We start from the raw sequence: 18,819 nt of genomic DNA, 5'->3' as shown, positions 1-18,819 counted from the left end.
AAAGAACACTATTCTGAACAGGAGAGAGAGAGAGAGAGAGAGAGAGAGAGAGAGAGAGAGAGAGAGAACAAAAACTTTGATTTTAGGAATTTACTTTAAAACCAAATTTCATTAGCTAGTGTGGTTGCCGTCGGCCGACTGGCTTGATTTTTTTTGTAGAAGTCAATGTTCCATTCGTGGACTTTCACAGTATGAACGATTCCGATTAATTTTTTTTAACTTTTCTGTTAATCTATCTACCGTTGAAAATCACAGCCCCTTTTCTTTACTCCTCATTTGAACCAAATGGGCTCTCAGACTCTCATCCCCTCGCAATAATTGAAATTACTCCGTACTTCTCAATGAATCAGTTTTATTATCTTGCCCTAATTCAATGAAAAGTGCAATATGTGTAGTATTTTCAATTCTGGCAAGACATTTTTATTTTTTAATTTTTTTTTACCTTTTTCTGTAATAAGGTGCTTGGAGCATTCATAATTTCGTATCGTGAGTGGTCAACTAAATGGTCCTTCGGAAAAGATATATAGAATTAGCAAAAAATATGACTAGATGTGTGATCGAATCATTTTACTGTTTTTATAAGCATGTAGTACAGTAATGATAGTTTTTGTAAGTTCAACAAATGAATGGTCGCGATCGAATTACTAAGCTCGGATGGACCTCGACCCATCCTTCGTTATCTTTATTGTTTTTACCATATGATCTAAATACTCCAGCAAGCATACACATCTGATCTGAAATAATTATGCAAGGATGGAACCTTGTTTGATATTTTAGTACTTTACTTGACACTAACAAATATGAAGAAATAACATAATTTTATATTAAATCAAAGTAAAGATTTTATTATTATTATTATTATTAATCAACAGGGTTCGAACTTCAAACCAGATAAGATATCGCATCCTAGGTTATAAAATAAAATTTAATTTTCTCTATTTCGAACGCAATTTTAAAAGAGAAGGGCTTAAATTAATGGGCAAAAAACTTGTGGTGGATTCTCCACTGCAAACATGAGCCCACTGGCTCTTATCTTTAGGTTTGTCAATGGCCAATTCTAGGATCCAAGAAAATGAACTTGCTAAGTTATTCCCTTTAATTATACTTTATAAATTCAATCGTTTCCGATGTGAAAAGGCAAGACCTGGGACTTAGTTGGCTAGTCGTTAAGGCCAGAGACTTAAGGGTTTGTTTTTTCTTAAAGTTTCGGGTTCGAAATCTTTCAACTGCTATTAACTCATTTGGGAGTTGGTCTATTACAAAGCTCTGATCTAACTTTTATTGGAATTCCCGTAAGTGGGACGCGGGATAGGTCTCCCAAGATTAATCGAGGTACGCGTAAGTTAGCCCGGACGCCTAAGTTATCTCAAAAAAAGAGAGATGCAAGACAGAACTATCTGTTTTTCTTGATACATCTTCCACTAATTTGCTTGGAAACTTGAAACTAAAATACCCCAAAAGCATTATTTTAAAGTCAAAGGGAATTTAAGTGGTTTGGTCCCCCTCGGTTTTAAAGATTGGTTAGTAATAAAAGGGAATTCAATTATTCTTGACATTACAGACTTTTACAGTGTGGTAAAATCAACATATTTGTTCTTTGCTTCCCAGGAAAGGTAATTTAGTTTTTTTTCTTTTTACCTGGCTCTTTTTGGTTGTTCACCCTTTTTCTCCCCCTGTATTTCCCATTAATGCCCTTTATCCCGACCCCTGGAAGGGTATTTAATCACTTCAGTTTGGTATTTCAAGAAAATCATACTCCTATTAGGTTAGTGGAGTACATAGTTGTATTTTAATTGGCCCCCTTTTTAAAAAAAAAAAAAAAGTGTTCAGATCAACTTACTGCTTATGTGCACATCAACTAATCTTGGAAGATCAATTCTACCGCAATTCTATCGTTGACCGGCGGGTAGCCCATTTAAAGGCAAAGCTTTTAACTTTGTATGCATGGTCTGATCCTAAAAAAAATGATAACGCTTGAAAGATTTCGAATCAGAGTCGTTAAAAGAGAGCAAACCCCTAAAGTTTAAGCCTTCACCACCGGATCAACCTTCAGGTTAGTACTATTTTAATGGTTTTATGGTCCCCCTCTCTTATCTTTCATTTCTTCCATGATAGCATTTAGCATTAGCTTGCCAGCGCGTTGTCTCTGGTGTGATGTACAGATAATTGATCATATTTTTTTGTCCAAGTAAAAAACGTGCAATACTAGGTAGGTAATTTCCTTTGAAACTAATGTATTGTTTTGTCTTTAATAATTTTGCGTTTATTTTTTATGAATTATTACTTCGTCTCGACAAGAAGAATAAAAAAAACTGAATCAAATTAAAAAAAAGGAATGAAATCCACAAAAATAATTCAAAATATTTTCGATTACTTTTGTCTTTAGTGAACTTTTTTAAAGTTTTGATCATAATTTTTTATTCTTTGTTAGATTGTTTTCTACAAGACAAACTAATAATCCAAAAAAAAATTGACGCAAAACTAACAAATGTGAAAAAATCAAATAAACGATTTAGTTGAGATGCAGAAAATAAAATAAAAATACTTGTTCACGCTAATGTTTTTGGTGAATAAGTTGTGCTAATTTTACATGTTATTCATGTTAATGAATAACTTATTTACTAATGTGAACAACTTGTGATTTTGGATGAATAACTTGTGCTGTAGAAATTAATCACTAGCCTGAAGCCGTGAACAGGGCCTTAGATGCAGATGAATAACTTTTTAACGGTTGTTGCCATCGGAAATCTACAAGGGGCTTTTCTTCGCATTTTGTACATTTTTTTTCCTTAAAAAATTTATGTATTTTTGGGAGGTGATTTTGGCACTCCAAATTTAACTAATGGCACTCTACTTTAGTTTTATTTTCTCACATGATTAACACACAAAGTGGAGTGCCAGTGATAAAAACTGGAGTGCCAAAATCAATTTCCTTTTTTATTTATTAACATGATCTCTTTGGGGCTACCTATAATTTTATTTTATGCCATGTTATTTTATTTTACTTCGTGTTTCCACGCTATCCTATTTGACTTACCTTTTAAAAATAACTTGTAACGGGGAATGATGTGATGTTTTTTGATCGGGAAAACTTCGATTGGTATCCACAAACAGAGGTAGCACACCCCTGCATGACATGGATAGTTTTGACAATTTGAGTTGCCCGAAAATATTTTAAATAGTTAATGATTTGCCAAAAGTACTTTATTTTACCTGTACAATACTTTTGAAATATTAACCATTTATTGCAAACAACGACAGTTTTGATCGCACACCACACCCCATAGTGCAGGCGAATTCTTATATAACTTCCATTACAACTTTTAGGGAAAATGACGGCCAATGACGTGTTTTGATAATTAATACGCTCTAAGGATATTTTTAGCATTAACAAATGTTCTCAGCATGTCCTTGGCGGGTATTAAATTATCAAAACACGTCCTAGGCCGTCATTTTCCCCAACTTTTATTAACCTTAAAAAAACTGAAACAAACAAAATAAACAATTTGCTTGAGAAACTCCAGCCAATTAAATGTCATTAAAATGCCATAATGTGGTGTTTTTTTGTCAAGTCAAATCTTATAAAGCTCAAACCAATCAAGAATAAAAGGACCAAGTCCAAATACAGTTTTTACAAGAAAGCTAAAAGCTAAAAGAATCCAAAATCCTATACATCCCCAAAACAACTAGGGGAGAAAAAAATTTCTACTAATTTTCCAGCTAGCAGCAATGTCACGGTTCTGGAGAGAAGCTTTGACTCCTCTCCAGGAACTGATACAAGCACGAACATCATCAATTATAACACCTTGTAAAGAATAACAATCCTAGCTTCGGTTCTGAAAGACTATACTGTTACATTCCCTCCAAAGCCAATAGATTGTAGCAGCCAAAGACAAAGGATACAAGTGGGATTCACTTGAATGCCCCAAGAAACCAACCTATCTTTGGTTGCCAAACGCTCCAAAACTGAAAGTCACTAGATGAAAGCCCACCTCGGGGTATGAAACTTAAACCAAATGATCATATGCCAAGGGAAAAGAGGTTTAGGTGTCCTAAAAGCTTGCCAAACAAACTTCACAGTATAGACCCCACTAGCTGTAAGGTTCCAAACGATAGAATCAGCAGAAGTAGGGTCGAGGATGAGTGTCACAGGCGTTGCTCTAGTGATTTCAAGAATTGAGGGATTCCTCTATCGTGGCCAACACCATCTGTTCATATGAATGATAGAACTAACCTTAGCATTCAAGGGCCTCCCCAAGTTATGAACTACCTGCTCACCAAATTTCTTGTAAAGGGGACCTAAAGGATGCCAATTATCGAGCCATTAAAAAGTATTAGCCCCATTCCCAATCTTGTATGTCATCCAAGGCTGCATTTTGTCACGTAATCACATGTTTTGCCAACTATGATTCCATCGGTTAATCAGGGTTATTTCTGTCATTATATTAATGAACTATTTTTGGGCTTCGATTATGGACTTTCGTTTTTCCCTAGCCCGCCACTAGTTGGGAAGGACTTTCTGGAAATATATGGCCCTTTTTGGTGTATTGGACTCTGAGACGATAATCAATAGCCACGATAGCTAGTCCGGTTGGTTGGTGAATTTTTTTTTATCGCCTGGTTATTGGATTTGCTCCCCACAAAAATGATCAGGGTTCGATTCTTGTGGTTAAGCTGCAAAAAAATAACTTCGTGTGAATTCCTACATTCGAATCCCCGATGTAGATGACCTGCCTTTGACTGTATTGGAGATGAGATTTAGTCGATGTGCGCTTTAGCAAGTTTGGACACCATAATTAAGTTGTCTTAATACATTTCTAATTACACGATAAGAATCTTATATTCAGGCATAACTGTGTGAAACTTTTGTGAATTATTTTTTTTGTCTTGTCGAGTGGAATTGGAAAAGTAAAAAAAATTATGACTTTCACCGTAATATTTTCAAAAATATCCCAACAGCTCAAAAATATTTGGGTAAAAATATTTTTTTGTTACTTTCCTGCTTCCACTTGTTGACAGAAATCAATAATCCCAAGAAATTTGGTGCAAAAACAAAAATTGAGAAAACAAAAAATTTGAATAAAGACAAAATTCAAATAACTCATCTAAAGCTCTTAGAGCATCCGTATTGTAATAAGCAAATGGATGTGAATAAGCAAATTTAACAACAATGCTCAAAAAACACCCCACATTGTAATAACCAAAGTTACAAGTCTTTTAGTAAATAACCAAATTTCATCCATTCCATAACCAAACTTAACAACTTTTACCAATAACCAAAACTCAATAACCAAATTCAACAATTAAACTCAAAAACACCCCATATTGGAATCGTCTCATCGAGACGAATAATTTGGTGTGGTTGGATGTGTGATTAAAATTCGTTTGCGATTGGACAAATGTGCATTGTGTATTGTTGGGTTTTTTTTAGTTAGGGATACAAAAATAACCAATGTGGAGGTAGAGGTTGTTAAGTTTGATTATGGATTAAATGAATAATCAAATGCTGACGTGACACATTTTGATTATTGATTTTGATTAGTACCATTGCGGATGCTCTTAGAGGAACAAATGCCTAATTAACACCGTTGGAATCAGCTAACAGAAAAAACGGACGAATGGTTGGGATTGTATTACCATATTGAAAAAAACGAGGGTTTCAGTTGAGGAAGTAAAGAAACTTTTGGGGTTCAATTTCCTATTGGGGCCAATCCATGGGGCCATTGGAGTAATTTTTTCCTTCCTCCAGAAGCTATTTTTTCCCTCCAAAGACCAAAACCCCCTTGAAAACCCAAACCCCTCATCACTCCTCTCCCTCCAACTCTTCAAAGTTCAAACCGTTGAACAAATCAAAGCTCTCTCAAATTCAACAACAACAACAATGAAGAAGACTTTGTTGCTCTCGGCTTCCCTCGCACGCTTCTTCCCTTTTCAACCCTTCATTCCCTCCTTAAATCTCTCCGCGCCTCGCTCCCTGCCGTACCCTGAATTTCTCTCTCTGACCCGCTCCATGTCTTCTTCCCTCGAACCCTCTCTCTCCCCGGCCGACCGGAGCGGCGACCCGACGGGCGCGTCTCGGTGTCGTCCGACGGGTGAGATTCACGTCATTGTGGGGCCCATGTTTGCCGGGAAGACTACTGCTCTTCTTCGCCGTATCAACTCTGAGTGCAACAATGGCAGGTGTGTAACTTACATACCTAATGTAACTGTTTTTTGGTTTTTTTTTTTTTTTGTGTGGATTTCTTAAAACTTTTTAGACCAGAAACATCAAATTTAGGGCCTTGCCCAGATTGGGTTTCGAAGAGTTGAATTAAAGACCTCGGGGTTTGGTCCAATGGTCTGTGTAGTGTTCCTTTGGAGCACTAGGTTTAGAGTTCGACTCCTATGAACAGGAGGTTTGCCCGCATACTAATCTAACAAATGCTAACATACTAACATCCTATTGTCTGACAAAAAAAAAGTTGAATTATACTGACATTGGAGTGTTTGATGGACAGACGCGTGATTTTAACCTTGAAGAGTAGAATGTTTTAGGGGTGGTGGATTATAATTTGAAATATTGGGCTGACAGATATGACATTTTTGTGGTGTTTTGGCCTTTGGGTTATGGGGTGGTAAACTTAGATAACCTTTAATAGGTCATAACACGATAGAGTTCTGCAAAGGAGCAATTCTACTAAGATGATAACGTGTACAACAATTTGCTCAACATGTGGATGTGGCACTATGTGATTGGTGATTGCAAAGTAATTATCTAGTGTCTAATTAACAATCGTGCAGTGTCACATCAACATATTGTGCACATGATTGTCTAATTGTTATGATAGTAGACTTGGGGAGATAGTGATCCACTTTTTAAATTTTGAAGTTCTGATGCCTAATTAAATTGTACATGTTGAAATAATTGAATTCCTTGGATAGTTGGATGCGATATCTATGTCGAATGCACAGTGTTATTTCTATTTTTAGGTAATTCTTCTAATCTTAAGGTGATCTGTGTATTTGTAGGAACATCGCTATGATAAAGTCAAGCAAGGATGTAAGATATGCTGTTGACTCAGTCGTGACACATGATGGGATGAAATTTCCCTGTTGGGCATTGGCTAATCTGTTGTCATTTAAAGATAAATTGGGAGCTGAGGAATATAACAAGGTAATTTGAAGTTTTCAAGTGTGATCTTTCAACAAATTGCTTCATGGGTTCAGCATCTAGTTATTTCTGTTGAACTGGTAACTATTACCATCATTGTAAGGGTCTATACAGTAAAACTTTGATTATCTGGTGTGGCAACTATACTTTAATTGCAGCAGTATAGTACAGGTTCTTGTGATGATTATTGGTGCAAAATATGCAGAGCTAGTACTTTTAACTAAAGGGGCCACTCATGGATCATGAAATCAATTCATGATCTGACAAACACTCCATGCAATGGAGAACACTGATGTATCTGATAGGTATCTTATATTGTTAAGTACATGATAAGCATAATTGTCAGGTTTAGATCATCCTAGGGCCAACATGTTTGGAGAATCACTTGGGTACTATTGATGAAAATGGATTGAATTTCCTATTAGACAACTAGAATGCTGCATACCCGACATTTGTGATTGTTTGTAGTTTCATTCAGTACAAAAGCAGTGACCTTCAATTAATAAAGTCAGACATGTTATAGGCTTGGTATTGTTGTGTTTTTCTCCATTATCTTCTAAATTCGTGGTGTTTGTTGACAGCTGGATGTAATTGGCATTGATGAAGCTCAATTCTTTGATGACCTATATGATTTCTGCTGCAATGCTGCTGATTGTGATGGAAAAACCGTAATACTTGCTGGACTAGATGGAGACTACATGAGGTTCTTTTCTTTTCTTTTTGCTTAGTTTTACTTTAGTTTCCATCCATATGAAAGTACTAGCATCTGCGCCCGTGCCTGAAGGCACTTACCGCCGAAATCCAATAAAAACCTATTCTAACGATACAGTTCGACCTACTATGCTCCCATCATCAAATAATCTGACTAATGTAAGAACACCCATGGTAGGAAAACTGCTATTTAGGCCTCAAACATGGGCAACAATGAATACAGTTCAGAGAACATGGAAAGAACTCAAACAGGTAGCAATCTTCCAATCTAAATAACTAACACATTTGCACTTGCTTTTTCCCTCTCAACCTATTGATATGTAGGTATACATGGCACATACCTCAGACACACATGTTGCCAAACTAATCTAAGGCATTGATGAAGTTCTCCTTGTTATCTCACTCAGCAATATAGGTCTCCCTTCGTTGTAGAGCTCCTTGCGTGCTACTCAATCTTGATAATATTCTCCCCATAAATTTATTGGCTTCTGCCTATAATTTTCTTTTTAATGGGAAATCAAATTATTAACTGCAGAAGGAGCTTTGGCTCGGTGCTTGACATCATTCCCCTTGCTGATTCCATAACTAAGCTGACAGCTCGGTGTGAGCTTTGCAGCAAGAGAGCCTTTTTTACATTAAGGAAAACTGATGAGACAAAGACGGAGCTGATTGGTGGTTCTGATGTCTACATGCCTGTCTGCCGCCAACACTATGTCGATGGACAAGCTGTCATGGAAGTGACGAGGACTGTCCTAGAATCTTGTAGTGAAGTTCAGGCTGACTTTTATCTGGAGGAAGTTGCAGTTGTTTAGTAATGACATTGGCTATTTAGTCTTGATAGTCTATTATTTGTTGGGCTTCTTTTTGTTTTATCAGTTTTCCATGCAACATCTGGAATTAGGATTTCAAAATGTTTGTATCTTGTCCCTTCTCTTATGTATATATAGAAGGAAAATTATTGATTGCGCTATAAAACTTGGTACTTGACTACTCCCAGTTTATGTCGTAACGATAGCAGACAAGATGATGATGCAGGCTGCAGCGTTTGCATGATGAATGTGAATATAAAAGGCTCGAGCTGCTAATTGTCCATCATTGCCTATCAAAGATACCAAATGTTTTATCAGTTTTGCAGACTAACATTTAGACATACTAGGGATGAATCACCTGGGTTGTAAACCTGGGTTGTAAATTTGGGTACTCATCATGAGAGATATTACTTGTTCTTTTTATTCACTTCAATTTTGGTAGTATGCACTGAATTGAAAATGTGATTTCAACCTGGAGTTAACCGATCCATATGTGTAGATTTAGACAGCACTTGGAAACAGCAGCACAGAAGTGGAATTGGTCTTTGTCATGCGGTTCAAGGTACAAGCAGAAAAGTGTTCAAACTTCGACGACTTCACTTTTTTATCTGCTTTTATATAAATTTTGATGAGCATTTCTATGGCCTATTTTATGAGGCACCAGTGCCGTGGTATCATTGCTTCTTTGTATCTCATTGCAAACAGCTACTGGGTAAGTGCAGTGCTGACTTCTCTTTGAGATGGCTCGCCTTTGTTACATACTTAATTTAGACAAATAACTATCAGTGCATACTTTTGATGGTGGATATCTATGAAACTACCGAATACTTCGGTTACACCAAGGGAAGATTATTTTAATCATGCCAAAAGAGAGTTATGGCTCCAAATATCTGTTAATTGAGTCTTTTCTTTACTTTCAACTTTTAAGTAGGTTTAGCAAGTGGAGTGGTAGCCAAGTGGAAGGCACCATGTACACCCGTGCATTTGAAAGGTGTTCAAACCTCACTAACAACAACTAACAATGCTGATTTCTGCTGAGCAAAAGAAAACTATTAAGTAGGTTTAACCTCTTTGCAGAGGTCTTCCTTCCGTCCTAAACACAGGGACACAGGATCAATTATTTTGCCATTTGCTAAAATTGGATATTTATGTGCTGATTTGCTAAACCGAACCTACAGTTCACCTGTTATGGAAGCAGAATACATCACAAGTGGACTGTTAAGTTGTAGAATTACTTGGAAGTTGTTTTCTGAATTTCATGCATCAGAAAGATATAGTTCATACATTACATCATTTATGGCCATACGGTAGAGGCACCTGGCTCTTTCTTTGATTTACCCCTCCCAAATAATCTTATTCTACGAAACACCTTTATTATCCTACTGGCATACTTTCTATGGGAAGCAAAATTCACAGAACCAATGCAAGCACGCACTTGTCCTAGCGGGTTTCTCTGCCTGCTCAATGAACTGTACGGCATAAAGTTTAGTGAATTAGCTGCTTCTGATTTCTTTACAACTGGATCTGTTTCCGGTGACATATTCTCCAGCTGAAGGTTTTTCTTTAGCGACATGAGTTCTTGTTCAAGACTCTGAATTCTGAAGCTTGTGGATTCATATTCCTTCCTCGAGCACTCAGACCTCTGAATTGCTATATCTCTCTGTATCAAGAAGCTGAGGGGTCTGCTGACTGCTTCTCCTCCTCCATCTATATACGGACTCTCACTCAGGTTCTGGCTTTTGGAGTTTGCATATCTTGAGCTGGAGGGGCTTCCGGAGAATTCCACACCATGTGCGTACCTAAATGAGTCAGAACATTCTTTGAAGGCTCGATGCGTGTTTAGTTGCTGAACAAAAAGTGCTTGGACTATTAGGCGCAGTGGCATCAAGTCATTCTGAACTGCTTCGATGCACATCTCCTGTGATAGTTTCTGGCAGTTCAGGTATTTGCACACAAACCCTTTATCGTCTTGTGATATGCCTGGGTGTGCCTGAAGATCAGAACAGACTCTTAGTCATTATGCCAAAACTGAGGCTTCGTTGATGGACTTAAAATGATAAGGATTTCATGTTCAATTTCAAAAGAACTTATTTATGAGGGAGAAGAGATGCATCTTGTTGGGACCCTTGTATAATAAGTTCAATACTAAACATTTATAAAAAGAAAAAGAAAGAAAGAAAGAAGTGCAATACTTAGCATGAAGGATTTCAAATCACTCCTATTAAATAGTGATTTTCATACTCACTCGGTAAAGCTCCAAACTCAACATGTAGAATATTAAATCAAATTGAGCCATTCTCATTGAACTCCATCGTCGTATCCCTTGATTTCAGATTCAAGTCTAGCCTAACCCACATGCTATCTATTCCACATTTTTGTGTTCGAATTGACGAGGTGAAATAAAATACTATCTTGTATTGAGTTATGCCAAGTTGCTCAGATTCAGTTTATGGAAGCTTACCTGCAGATAGGTGTTCAGTGCTTTGTACAGATGGTCATGGCTTAGTCTGCTGGATATTGGAACGGTTTCAATAAGCTCCATGAATCTTTTTGGCTCCATTTTTGGATCAGGAGCGATATTCGAAAGATACAAATCCCACAAATCTGCAACAATGGAATGGCTAGTTGAAGGAGTATTATTTGAAGCCATGTTGGATGAGACATAAGTTGAAAATATCCGCTCCATTGTAGCCAACTCTATGCTAGAGGAAATGGGTTGGGATCTATTTGTAGGAAGTAGAAAATCTTCCACCTTTGCCAAACGCAAAACAGAAGCAATCTGATCTTGCAATTCCGCCATTCTCTCGCTATCCAAACCTAGTTCAAGAGACCTGGAAAGCAAGGAGAAGCAGAAACCAGAAGGGATCATTTTACCACCCTTCTCCCCAGCCGGTAGCAAATCAAGAACACCCTCTAACAAAACCAAATCTTTGTTCCTACCATCCTTATCCTCATTTCTCTCGCCCGAATTCTCCCAAAACTGTCTAGTCTTCTTCGAAACCAACCATTTGTTTGCGTAGAAAACGATGATGGGACTAACATTCTTCTCTTTCATCCCTTGTCTTCTCAATGACCCAATCACCCTTTTGAAAAACCCAAATGGCAAAGCAATGAGATCCTTGATCCACAAATCATGGTTCAGTATTTCCCTACCTGTTTCACAGCTCCAGGCTTGACCAGTCAAAGCCTCGAGTGTGACCACTGGTTGGAACCGTCTCCTATCCGGGTCAAGAATCTCCATACATGCCATGAAAGCAAGAGACTCAATGCAACGGCTCACAATTAACAGCTCTTCTGCCAATGGAAGTAAAGTCTGGCACTTTTGGAGGACGATGAGGGTATCATCCCAACTTTGTAGGACCACTTGGTTTAGATATACGTCGAAACGATCACAGAGGTTTCCAGAGGCATGAATTTCTGTCATTTCGAGAAACTCTGCTGCACATCTTAAAGATGCTACGTTGAAGGGGTCAACTAATGTGGAGGAACCGTAGATGAAGAGTGCAATCATCTCAAAGGCTTCTGGTCCGCCAGGGAAAGTTTGGGGCAGCTCGATCTCATTCGAGTCCTTCAGATTTCTCTTGAAGTATCCGCTCTTTGAGTAGAGTGGGTGCTGCAAAAATAGAGAAGAATGAAGTATAAGGTTTTTTTTTTGCTTTTTGCCACCTAAAAAAGAGAGATAAATGTTGAATTCCTGATGCAAGTTTTTCTGTTGTAGGTAATACTTACACAGACATGAGATATAACCTATCTCATGCACTCATTTACAGGATGGGGACATTCTGGAGTAATTAGACAAGTTTTCTATTGACGCTCTTCGCTTTACTTTTGCAAGAAAAACAGCAAATTTTATCGTTCAGATAGGTCAATGATTCTAATTTCAGTCACTGCTAGAGCATCTCTAATGGGTAGCCAAATTCATTGCCAAAACTATGATTTGGCTATAGATCTCTCTAATTCCATGGTTGGCTAAATCCGTTGCTATTTGGTGTCTCTCTTTCTTATAGTGCCTTATTATACTATTCTGATCGAGAAAGAATCTCTTCCGAACGACCAAGTCATAATGAGATTAAAAAACGATACTTCCTTGGCCGTGTGGAACATGAGATAGCATTATGTCATTCCTACAAGTGATCCCCCATTCAGGATTAGAAGAAGTGCTATATGAGGACATCAAGATCAAATAGAATACTATGTTTCTTTCCATTCCTTGTGAGCCACTTGTTTCTCCGAAACAAGAGATCAAAAAAGGTCAGCTCAACCCAATTATTTTCACTCTTTAGTTTGGAAAAGTGACGGGGACTCCTAAAGGCTAGAGTCTAGCTAATTAGTTCTCTCTATGTCTCGATTGTCATCGGATCAAGATTGTCAAATCATGACATTTTGGCACCATAGCTAACGAAGAATGACTTTCGTATTGCCACTTTGGTACTAACCATTGGAGACGCTCTAAACTGCACTCTTTTGACTTTCTCCCCCTAATGTTCTACTTTTTACTTCAGAGTTGTGTTTTTCTCTTCTTACCTTGTGCAGGTTAAAGGTCCTATCAGCAACTTGAACGCGGACAGAAACAGGTAAACCGGTCTCTTGGCTCCTGAAATATGCCAATTGTACTTTGATCAGAGAAAGAGAAGGAGAGATGCTGAATTTGAATCACAATGAAAACCATCTTACCAAGAAATGATCTTAATCTTGAGCAGGGCAGCAACGTTCGGCGATGAGAAAGGACTGGAGAGAACTGGACTGTGACTGTCCTTGAGGCTAGCTGTGTCCATTGCCATAGGCTCGTGATGAAAAAAAGACTTCAGATTCAGAGCCGAGTTAAAAGTAAGACCATCTTTACATTTATATAAACTCTATATTTTCATGCTTATTGCTTGAACTCCGCATTCGAGATTGAATAAAATCATATACTATAATCAGAACGAGTTTCTTGGACCCAGAAAACAAGTGGGAGTATGAGTAAGAATTGAAGCGAAAAAAGAGGTGGGCTGGGTGATCTGTTTCACACACTCGTGCAAATGATGTACTTGTTGTGTTGTTTAGTCAAAGTTTTAGGCACACGAGTGAGCCCAAAAAATCCAAGTTTTCAGGCTTCAAAAACGTTCTCGAGGGGTGGGAATTAGTTGGTTATCCTGTGCCATTTCTTGGCCTTTTGATACACACCAAGTGTGGTGTGATCCACAGAGGTATAGTTGAAATGGGTGTGTGGGTAAAGAAATCAATATTGGTCCCACCTAAAGTTTCAGGTTCGATTCCTCTTGCTAGCAACTGTTGGGATCACCCCACCCCCACGCATAAGCATGTAAAACGGTTGTGTGAAGAACTATAGAGAATAGTGCAAGGTGCTTGCAAGCTGGCCCGAAACACCTCGCATTACCCGAAAAAATGAATATTGGTAATAGTGTATAGGAGAGGAGAAGGAGATGAAGTGCGGAAGAAGTTTTTGAATGCTTTTTTGAAGTAGAGCAGATGAAGCCAAACACCCAATACGGCACGGCTTCTGAAAAACTGGGGATGCATGGTTTTGGTTTGACTGGTTTTGCTTTGCTTACTCCCACAAAGTGTCAATCCCCATGCACTATTTAGTTAAAATAATATTTAAAAATTTATGGATATTTTTCTAGATTTTTTTGGGACCCGAAATGGGGCCAAACGCGTTTGTCTCTGCGTGGTTCTCTGCGAATTGTCTCTGCTGTTAGCAGAGCTGAATTAAAATAAATTTCTATCTACCAGATTTGTTACGGTAATTTTTTTTCTAATAAGAGACCATTTACATCATATACATGAAGTACAAATCCGGAATATGACATCAATTATGAGACTCGACGAGACGAACCAAGCTCAACAATTCAACCAACACAAGAAATAAGCCCATTACAGGATAGAAACAAAAAAACAAAAGACTCTAAGGAAAGAACATCTACACGCAGTTGGGGAGATTCGAACTCCTGACCTCCTAGTGAAATGTAAGAGTCCTGACCAACTGAGCTAACTCCCGTTGTGTGGGTTATTTTTAGCTTTTGGTGGGTTTGCTCCTCACACAATTAGCTAGAGTTCGATTGTTGGGTTAAGTTGTAAGAAAGTAATTTTTTGTGAATTCACTAGTTGCGGTGTGGTCCGTGTGAATGACCTACCTTTGACTGCATGTAAGCTGGCCTGGATACTCTGACCGTCGAAAAAAAAAAAAAAGGTTAGTTATTTTTCGTGCAGTAGAAAAAAGTCTGTTGAATAGTATAGTGAGAATTACAGATACAGGTACTTGGAAATGAAGCAAAGCCTAACCTATTTTCCTTTAAACAAATGCAAAAATATCTAGAGGGATCCAAAAGCAGACTTATTAATTAACCTTGCGTGGATGTTTGTCTTCTTTATAGTAGGAGTAGTTTGTTTTTATGGCAGCATGGGTAGTGGACTTGGGAACTTGTTCTTTGTGCAGTAGTAGTATTTTTGGTTTTTTTGGACTACACCATATTGTGAAAGTTTATCCATGTTATTTTCAATTTTGTATGACTAAGAAAATACTCTGTTCGTCTAATTTTGTTTGTTCACTTTTAACATTTTAAGATTCAAATTGTTTGTTTATTTTTAAAAGTCCCAAGACAAAGTGCTATGATAATTCTCTTGAATCCGAAGTCACAAACGTCATGTGAATTGGATGAAATTTTCGAATGTTTACATTTTTTTTTCTTTCCAAAAGTTTACATTGCAAGGTGTAATGATTCTGTTATCTTTTATAAGTTGAACTTTTTAAAATTGGGCAAAATGATTGGGACCAAGAGAGCAGAGGCGGACCCACGTTAGTCGTGGGGTCACGTGCCAACACACCATTTTAAAAAAAAATAAATTACAATTTAGATATAAGTATAAAAAGGTTTTCCATTCTAGCACAAATGCTTAGTTTGGTGTTGTGGTCAACAAGCTGCCAAAGATTCTAGGTGCTTGAGTTTGAATCCCCTCTCATCCATTCATCTTTTCTTTAATTTTTCATTTTTTTCTACTTCTTTTCTTTATTTCTCACACATTTTGTTCTACGTCTTTCCTTTATTTCTCCATTTTGTTTTACCTCTAATTTCTCCATTTTTCTTTTACCTTTTTTTGTTTTCCTCCCAATCCACAATATTACAAAATTCAAATTACTAAATTACTATATCCTTTAGTTTACTTGCTCTTGACTTTGGCAATAATCTTACCGGTTGCCACCGCGACAGTTAAAAGAGTATTTTCAGTCATGAAAATTGTGAAAAATCGGTTGTGGAATAAAATGAGTGATCAATATTCGATGGTTAAACGATAGTTTAGTGATATACATAGAGAATTTTTTTTTAAAATTGTGAATAATAAGTGCCCTTTGAAATTCCTGAGACCGCCACTGCTAGAGAGTACTAACAAATGGAGTAACAAATATGCCAAAATCAGAACTTAGTATTGTTTGAGAGGTTTCAGAAGTGAAAAAGAATTGGTTAATGGATGAAAGTGAAAAAGATGGATTGTTTGAGAGTACACAAAGGGCAGTTGAGGTTTTATGTCTCAAACAAGATCAAACAATCAAAGTTTGACCATGATGTCGGCCAAATATATATCACCAACTCAATATTTCATTGGGTTATAGATCACTAGCTTAGCCAAGTTGGTCCAATGTCAACAAATTAGTTTAGTTTTGGTTTTAAATTGGCCCATTGGACAGTGGGATTGGTTTCCCAAAATTAAGGTGCACCTAATTTTGGTGCACGTAAGTTGATCCGGATACTTATTTATAAAATAATAATTATGTCAAATATTTAGTTACTGCTAATAGCGTTAAGAGTGTGATTTACGAAAGTAAGTATGACTTTTATTCCCCAAAACATTGACATTTATCTAACACCTACCTGAAAGGAAAAGAAAGGAAAATTTCTGTTTGTTATCAGCTCATATCATGTTGAGTTCACTCTTCCATAAAGTTTTTTTTTTGGTTCATAAGAGGGCCTAGGCCCTAAGAAACAAAAATAATGGTCTCCTTTCGTAAAGTTTTCTAATTCATGCAGAATTTTACTCTGGTTTTAATTGGGCTCTCCTCATGCGGACGGTGGGATTTGGTTTCCGAAATTAGTCGAGGTGTCAATAAACTGGTTCGGACACCTAAGTTTTTTTTTGATAAGCAATTCGGACACCTAAGTTATCAAACAAAAAGGTGGGTGGGGTTCATGTCATGCTAACGAGGGGTAATTATTCAGTACTCTCGGTGTATACTCCCTCTTCTCACATAATACATGGATCCCGCGTGGGGCCCATACGTTATATGAGGGGGGAGAGAGTATACATCGGGAGTATTGAATAATTTTCCGCTTAGGAGTCATTTTACTTGTATTATTAGTACCGGGAAGATGAAGTAAATAACCTGCCCGATGAGTCATTTGGGTTTCTGGGTCATTTGGGTTTCTGGGTCTTGTGATAGCCCAATGTTTTGATGGGCTTGCGAGACACCCCAGTCCAAGGATTTATTCCCCGCTGTTACACTTTACAATTTTGTCCCAAGAAAAATCATCTTCTTTCCAAATGGTCCTCTAGTTTACAAATCAAATCACTATTTTTCCTTGTAGTCCGAATTGTGCCAAATCAAACCTTCAATTTTGGTTTATGTTTAGTCCAATTGGTGATGGTAGTGTGTGGAATAAACGACGATGTTGTCGTAGAGATCACGGTACATAAAATTTAGGGGCAAATGGGACCATATGGCCTAAACAGGTCGACGGATCTCCAAAGGATACTGGGACAAAGTAGACGTCAAATTTTACCATTTTCTTATTTCAGGATTTGCTTGGAACTTATGGAAAAGGAAGAAAAGATCAAAATAAATAAAATCCTTCCCTTGTTTGGTTTGAGAGAGAAAATGAAAAAATAGAGCTTAATGCAAAGTGAAATTTTCTTCTCAATTTCCTTATGTTTTGCTTATTAACCATTTTTCTTTCATTTCTCCCCACTTTTCGCAAGTTCCAAACAAAGCTTTAGGGTCGTTTGGAGCTTGTGGAAAGAAAATAAAAAGATAGGAAAATATTAAGAAGAAGAAAAGTGTGAGGAAAATGTATTATGCTCAAAACTTGATTTTCTTTTTTTCCTCACTTTCTTTCTAAACCAAACAATGGAAGGGACATTTTTTTAATTTTCCTTTCCTTTTTTTTCCATAAGTAAAGGGTGGAGCGAAAGCGAACGGGTATAGCAACTCTCTCTCAAGCATGATCACAGAGACTACAAACCTGCCGCGGGGAAAGAAACCAAATAGCCATAGTAATTTACTGAGCATTTGCAAGAAAACCTAAAATTCTACGGAGAACGCCCACCCCACGATTAAAACATCGACGGCCCTAGTGAATTTACCAAGCCTATAAATATAGAGCAGTCCTTATCTTCCCCAAAGCAATGCTGCCTCTGCTTTTAGGGTTCCGCTCAGGCCTCTCTCTCTCTCTCTCTCTCTCTCTCTCTCTCTCTCTCTCAGGCCTCTCTCTCTCTGCGTTTAGGGTTTTGCACAGGCCTCTCTCTCTCTCTCTATCTATCTCTCTCTCTCTCTCTCTCTCTCTCTCTCTCTCTCTCTCTCTCTGTGTGTTGTTTTCTGTTCTTGTTATTGAACTGGTCGCGACGCTATGATTTGGAGCGAACTTTTTCTGTCTTCGTATCTTCCAAATCGTTAATCGTCGCAGATCGAGGAACCGTCGTTTTGCAGTCGAGATTTCCTTTACAGAGGGAGTTTCCTGGTAGGACGTGATTCAGATTTCATATCCTATCGCCTTGGGGAGCAGATATTCTGCCTTGAACTTTTGGGATATGCCATGAGAAAAACATTCAACACATTACACACACACATATATCTACGTATATCTGTATTTGAGTTAGGGTTAATGGCCAGTGATGATACAGATTAATAAACACACCATCTTTCGGGACTGATTGGCTTTCTTCGAAGGCCTTGATGTCAAATTCTGCAATTCTGAGGCCTTGATTGTTCCACAATTTTTTTGCCCATGAAGTTTGAAATTTACCCTTTTATTTTGTTATTTTTTGTTACAGAATTTTTTTTATAACTCAGGTTTGGGTTAGTTTTCGCGCACTCGATTAATCGAGTCTCACCACCCATTAGCATCTAAGAGGTTTTGAACATATGACCCTTTAGAT

General features: G+C 37.6%; 2 protein-coding genes and 1 non-coding gene across 3 annotated transcripts; 2 read left to right on the top strand and 1 right to left on the bottom strand.

Moving 5' to 3' along the window:
* Positions 1-5,792: 5,792 nt before the first annotated feature.
* On the top strand, positions 5,793-8,851 carry LOC131322896 (thymidine kinase a-like). The gene is made up of 4 exons (XM_058354458.1): positions 5,793-6,180; positions 7,009-7,153; positions 7,732-7,853; positions 8,397-8,851. Exons 1-4 carry the CDS (start codon positions 5,882-5,884, stop codon positions 8,671-8,673), a joined length of 843 nt encoding a protein of 280 aa, XP_058210441.1. The 5' UTR covers positions 5,793-5,881; the 3' UTR covers positions 8,674-8,851.
* A 1,042-nt stretch (positions 8,852-9,893) lies between these two features.
* LOC131322895 (BTB/POZ domain-containing protein At5g48130) lies at positions 9,894-13,925 on the bottom strand. Its single transcript, XM_058354457.1, has 4 exons — positions 13,345-13,925; positions 13,195-13,264; positions 11,132-12,283; positions 9,894-10,660 (listed from the first exon to the last, which is right to left on the bottom strand). The coding sequence occupies exons 1-4, from the start codon at positions 13,449-13,451 to the stop codon at positions 9,965-9,967; spliced, it is 2,025 nt and encodes a 674-aa protein (XP_058210440.1). The 5' UTR covers positions 13,452-13,925; the 3' UTR covers positions 9,894-9,964.
* Positions 13,926-18,546: 4,621 nt separating this feature from the next.
* LOC131325004 (small nucleolar RNA SNORD96 family) lies at positions 18,547-18,643 on the top strand. Its single transcript, XR_009199572.1, has one exon. It is a non-coding gene; the product is annotated as a small nucleolar RNA SNORD96 family (small nucleolar RNA).
* Positions 18,644-18,819: the final 176 nt, after the last annotated feature.

This window comes from Rhododendron vialii, chromosome 4a (genome assembly GCF_030253575.1).
Source record: "Rhododendron vialii isolate Sample 1 chromosome 4a, ASM3025357v1".
Classification (NCBI taxonomy): Eukaryota; Viridiplantae; Streptophyta; class Magnoliopsida; order Ericales; family Ericaceae; genus Rhododendron; species Rhododendron vialii.
This window is presented reverse-complemented; position numbering and strand designations above follow the sequence as displayed.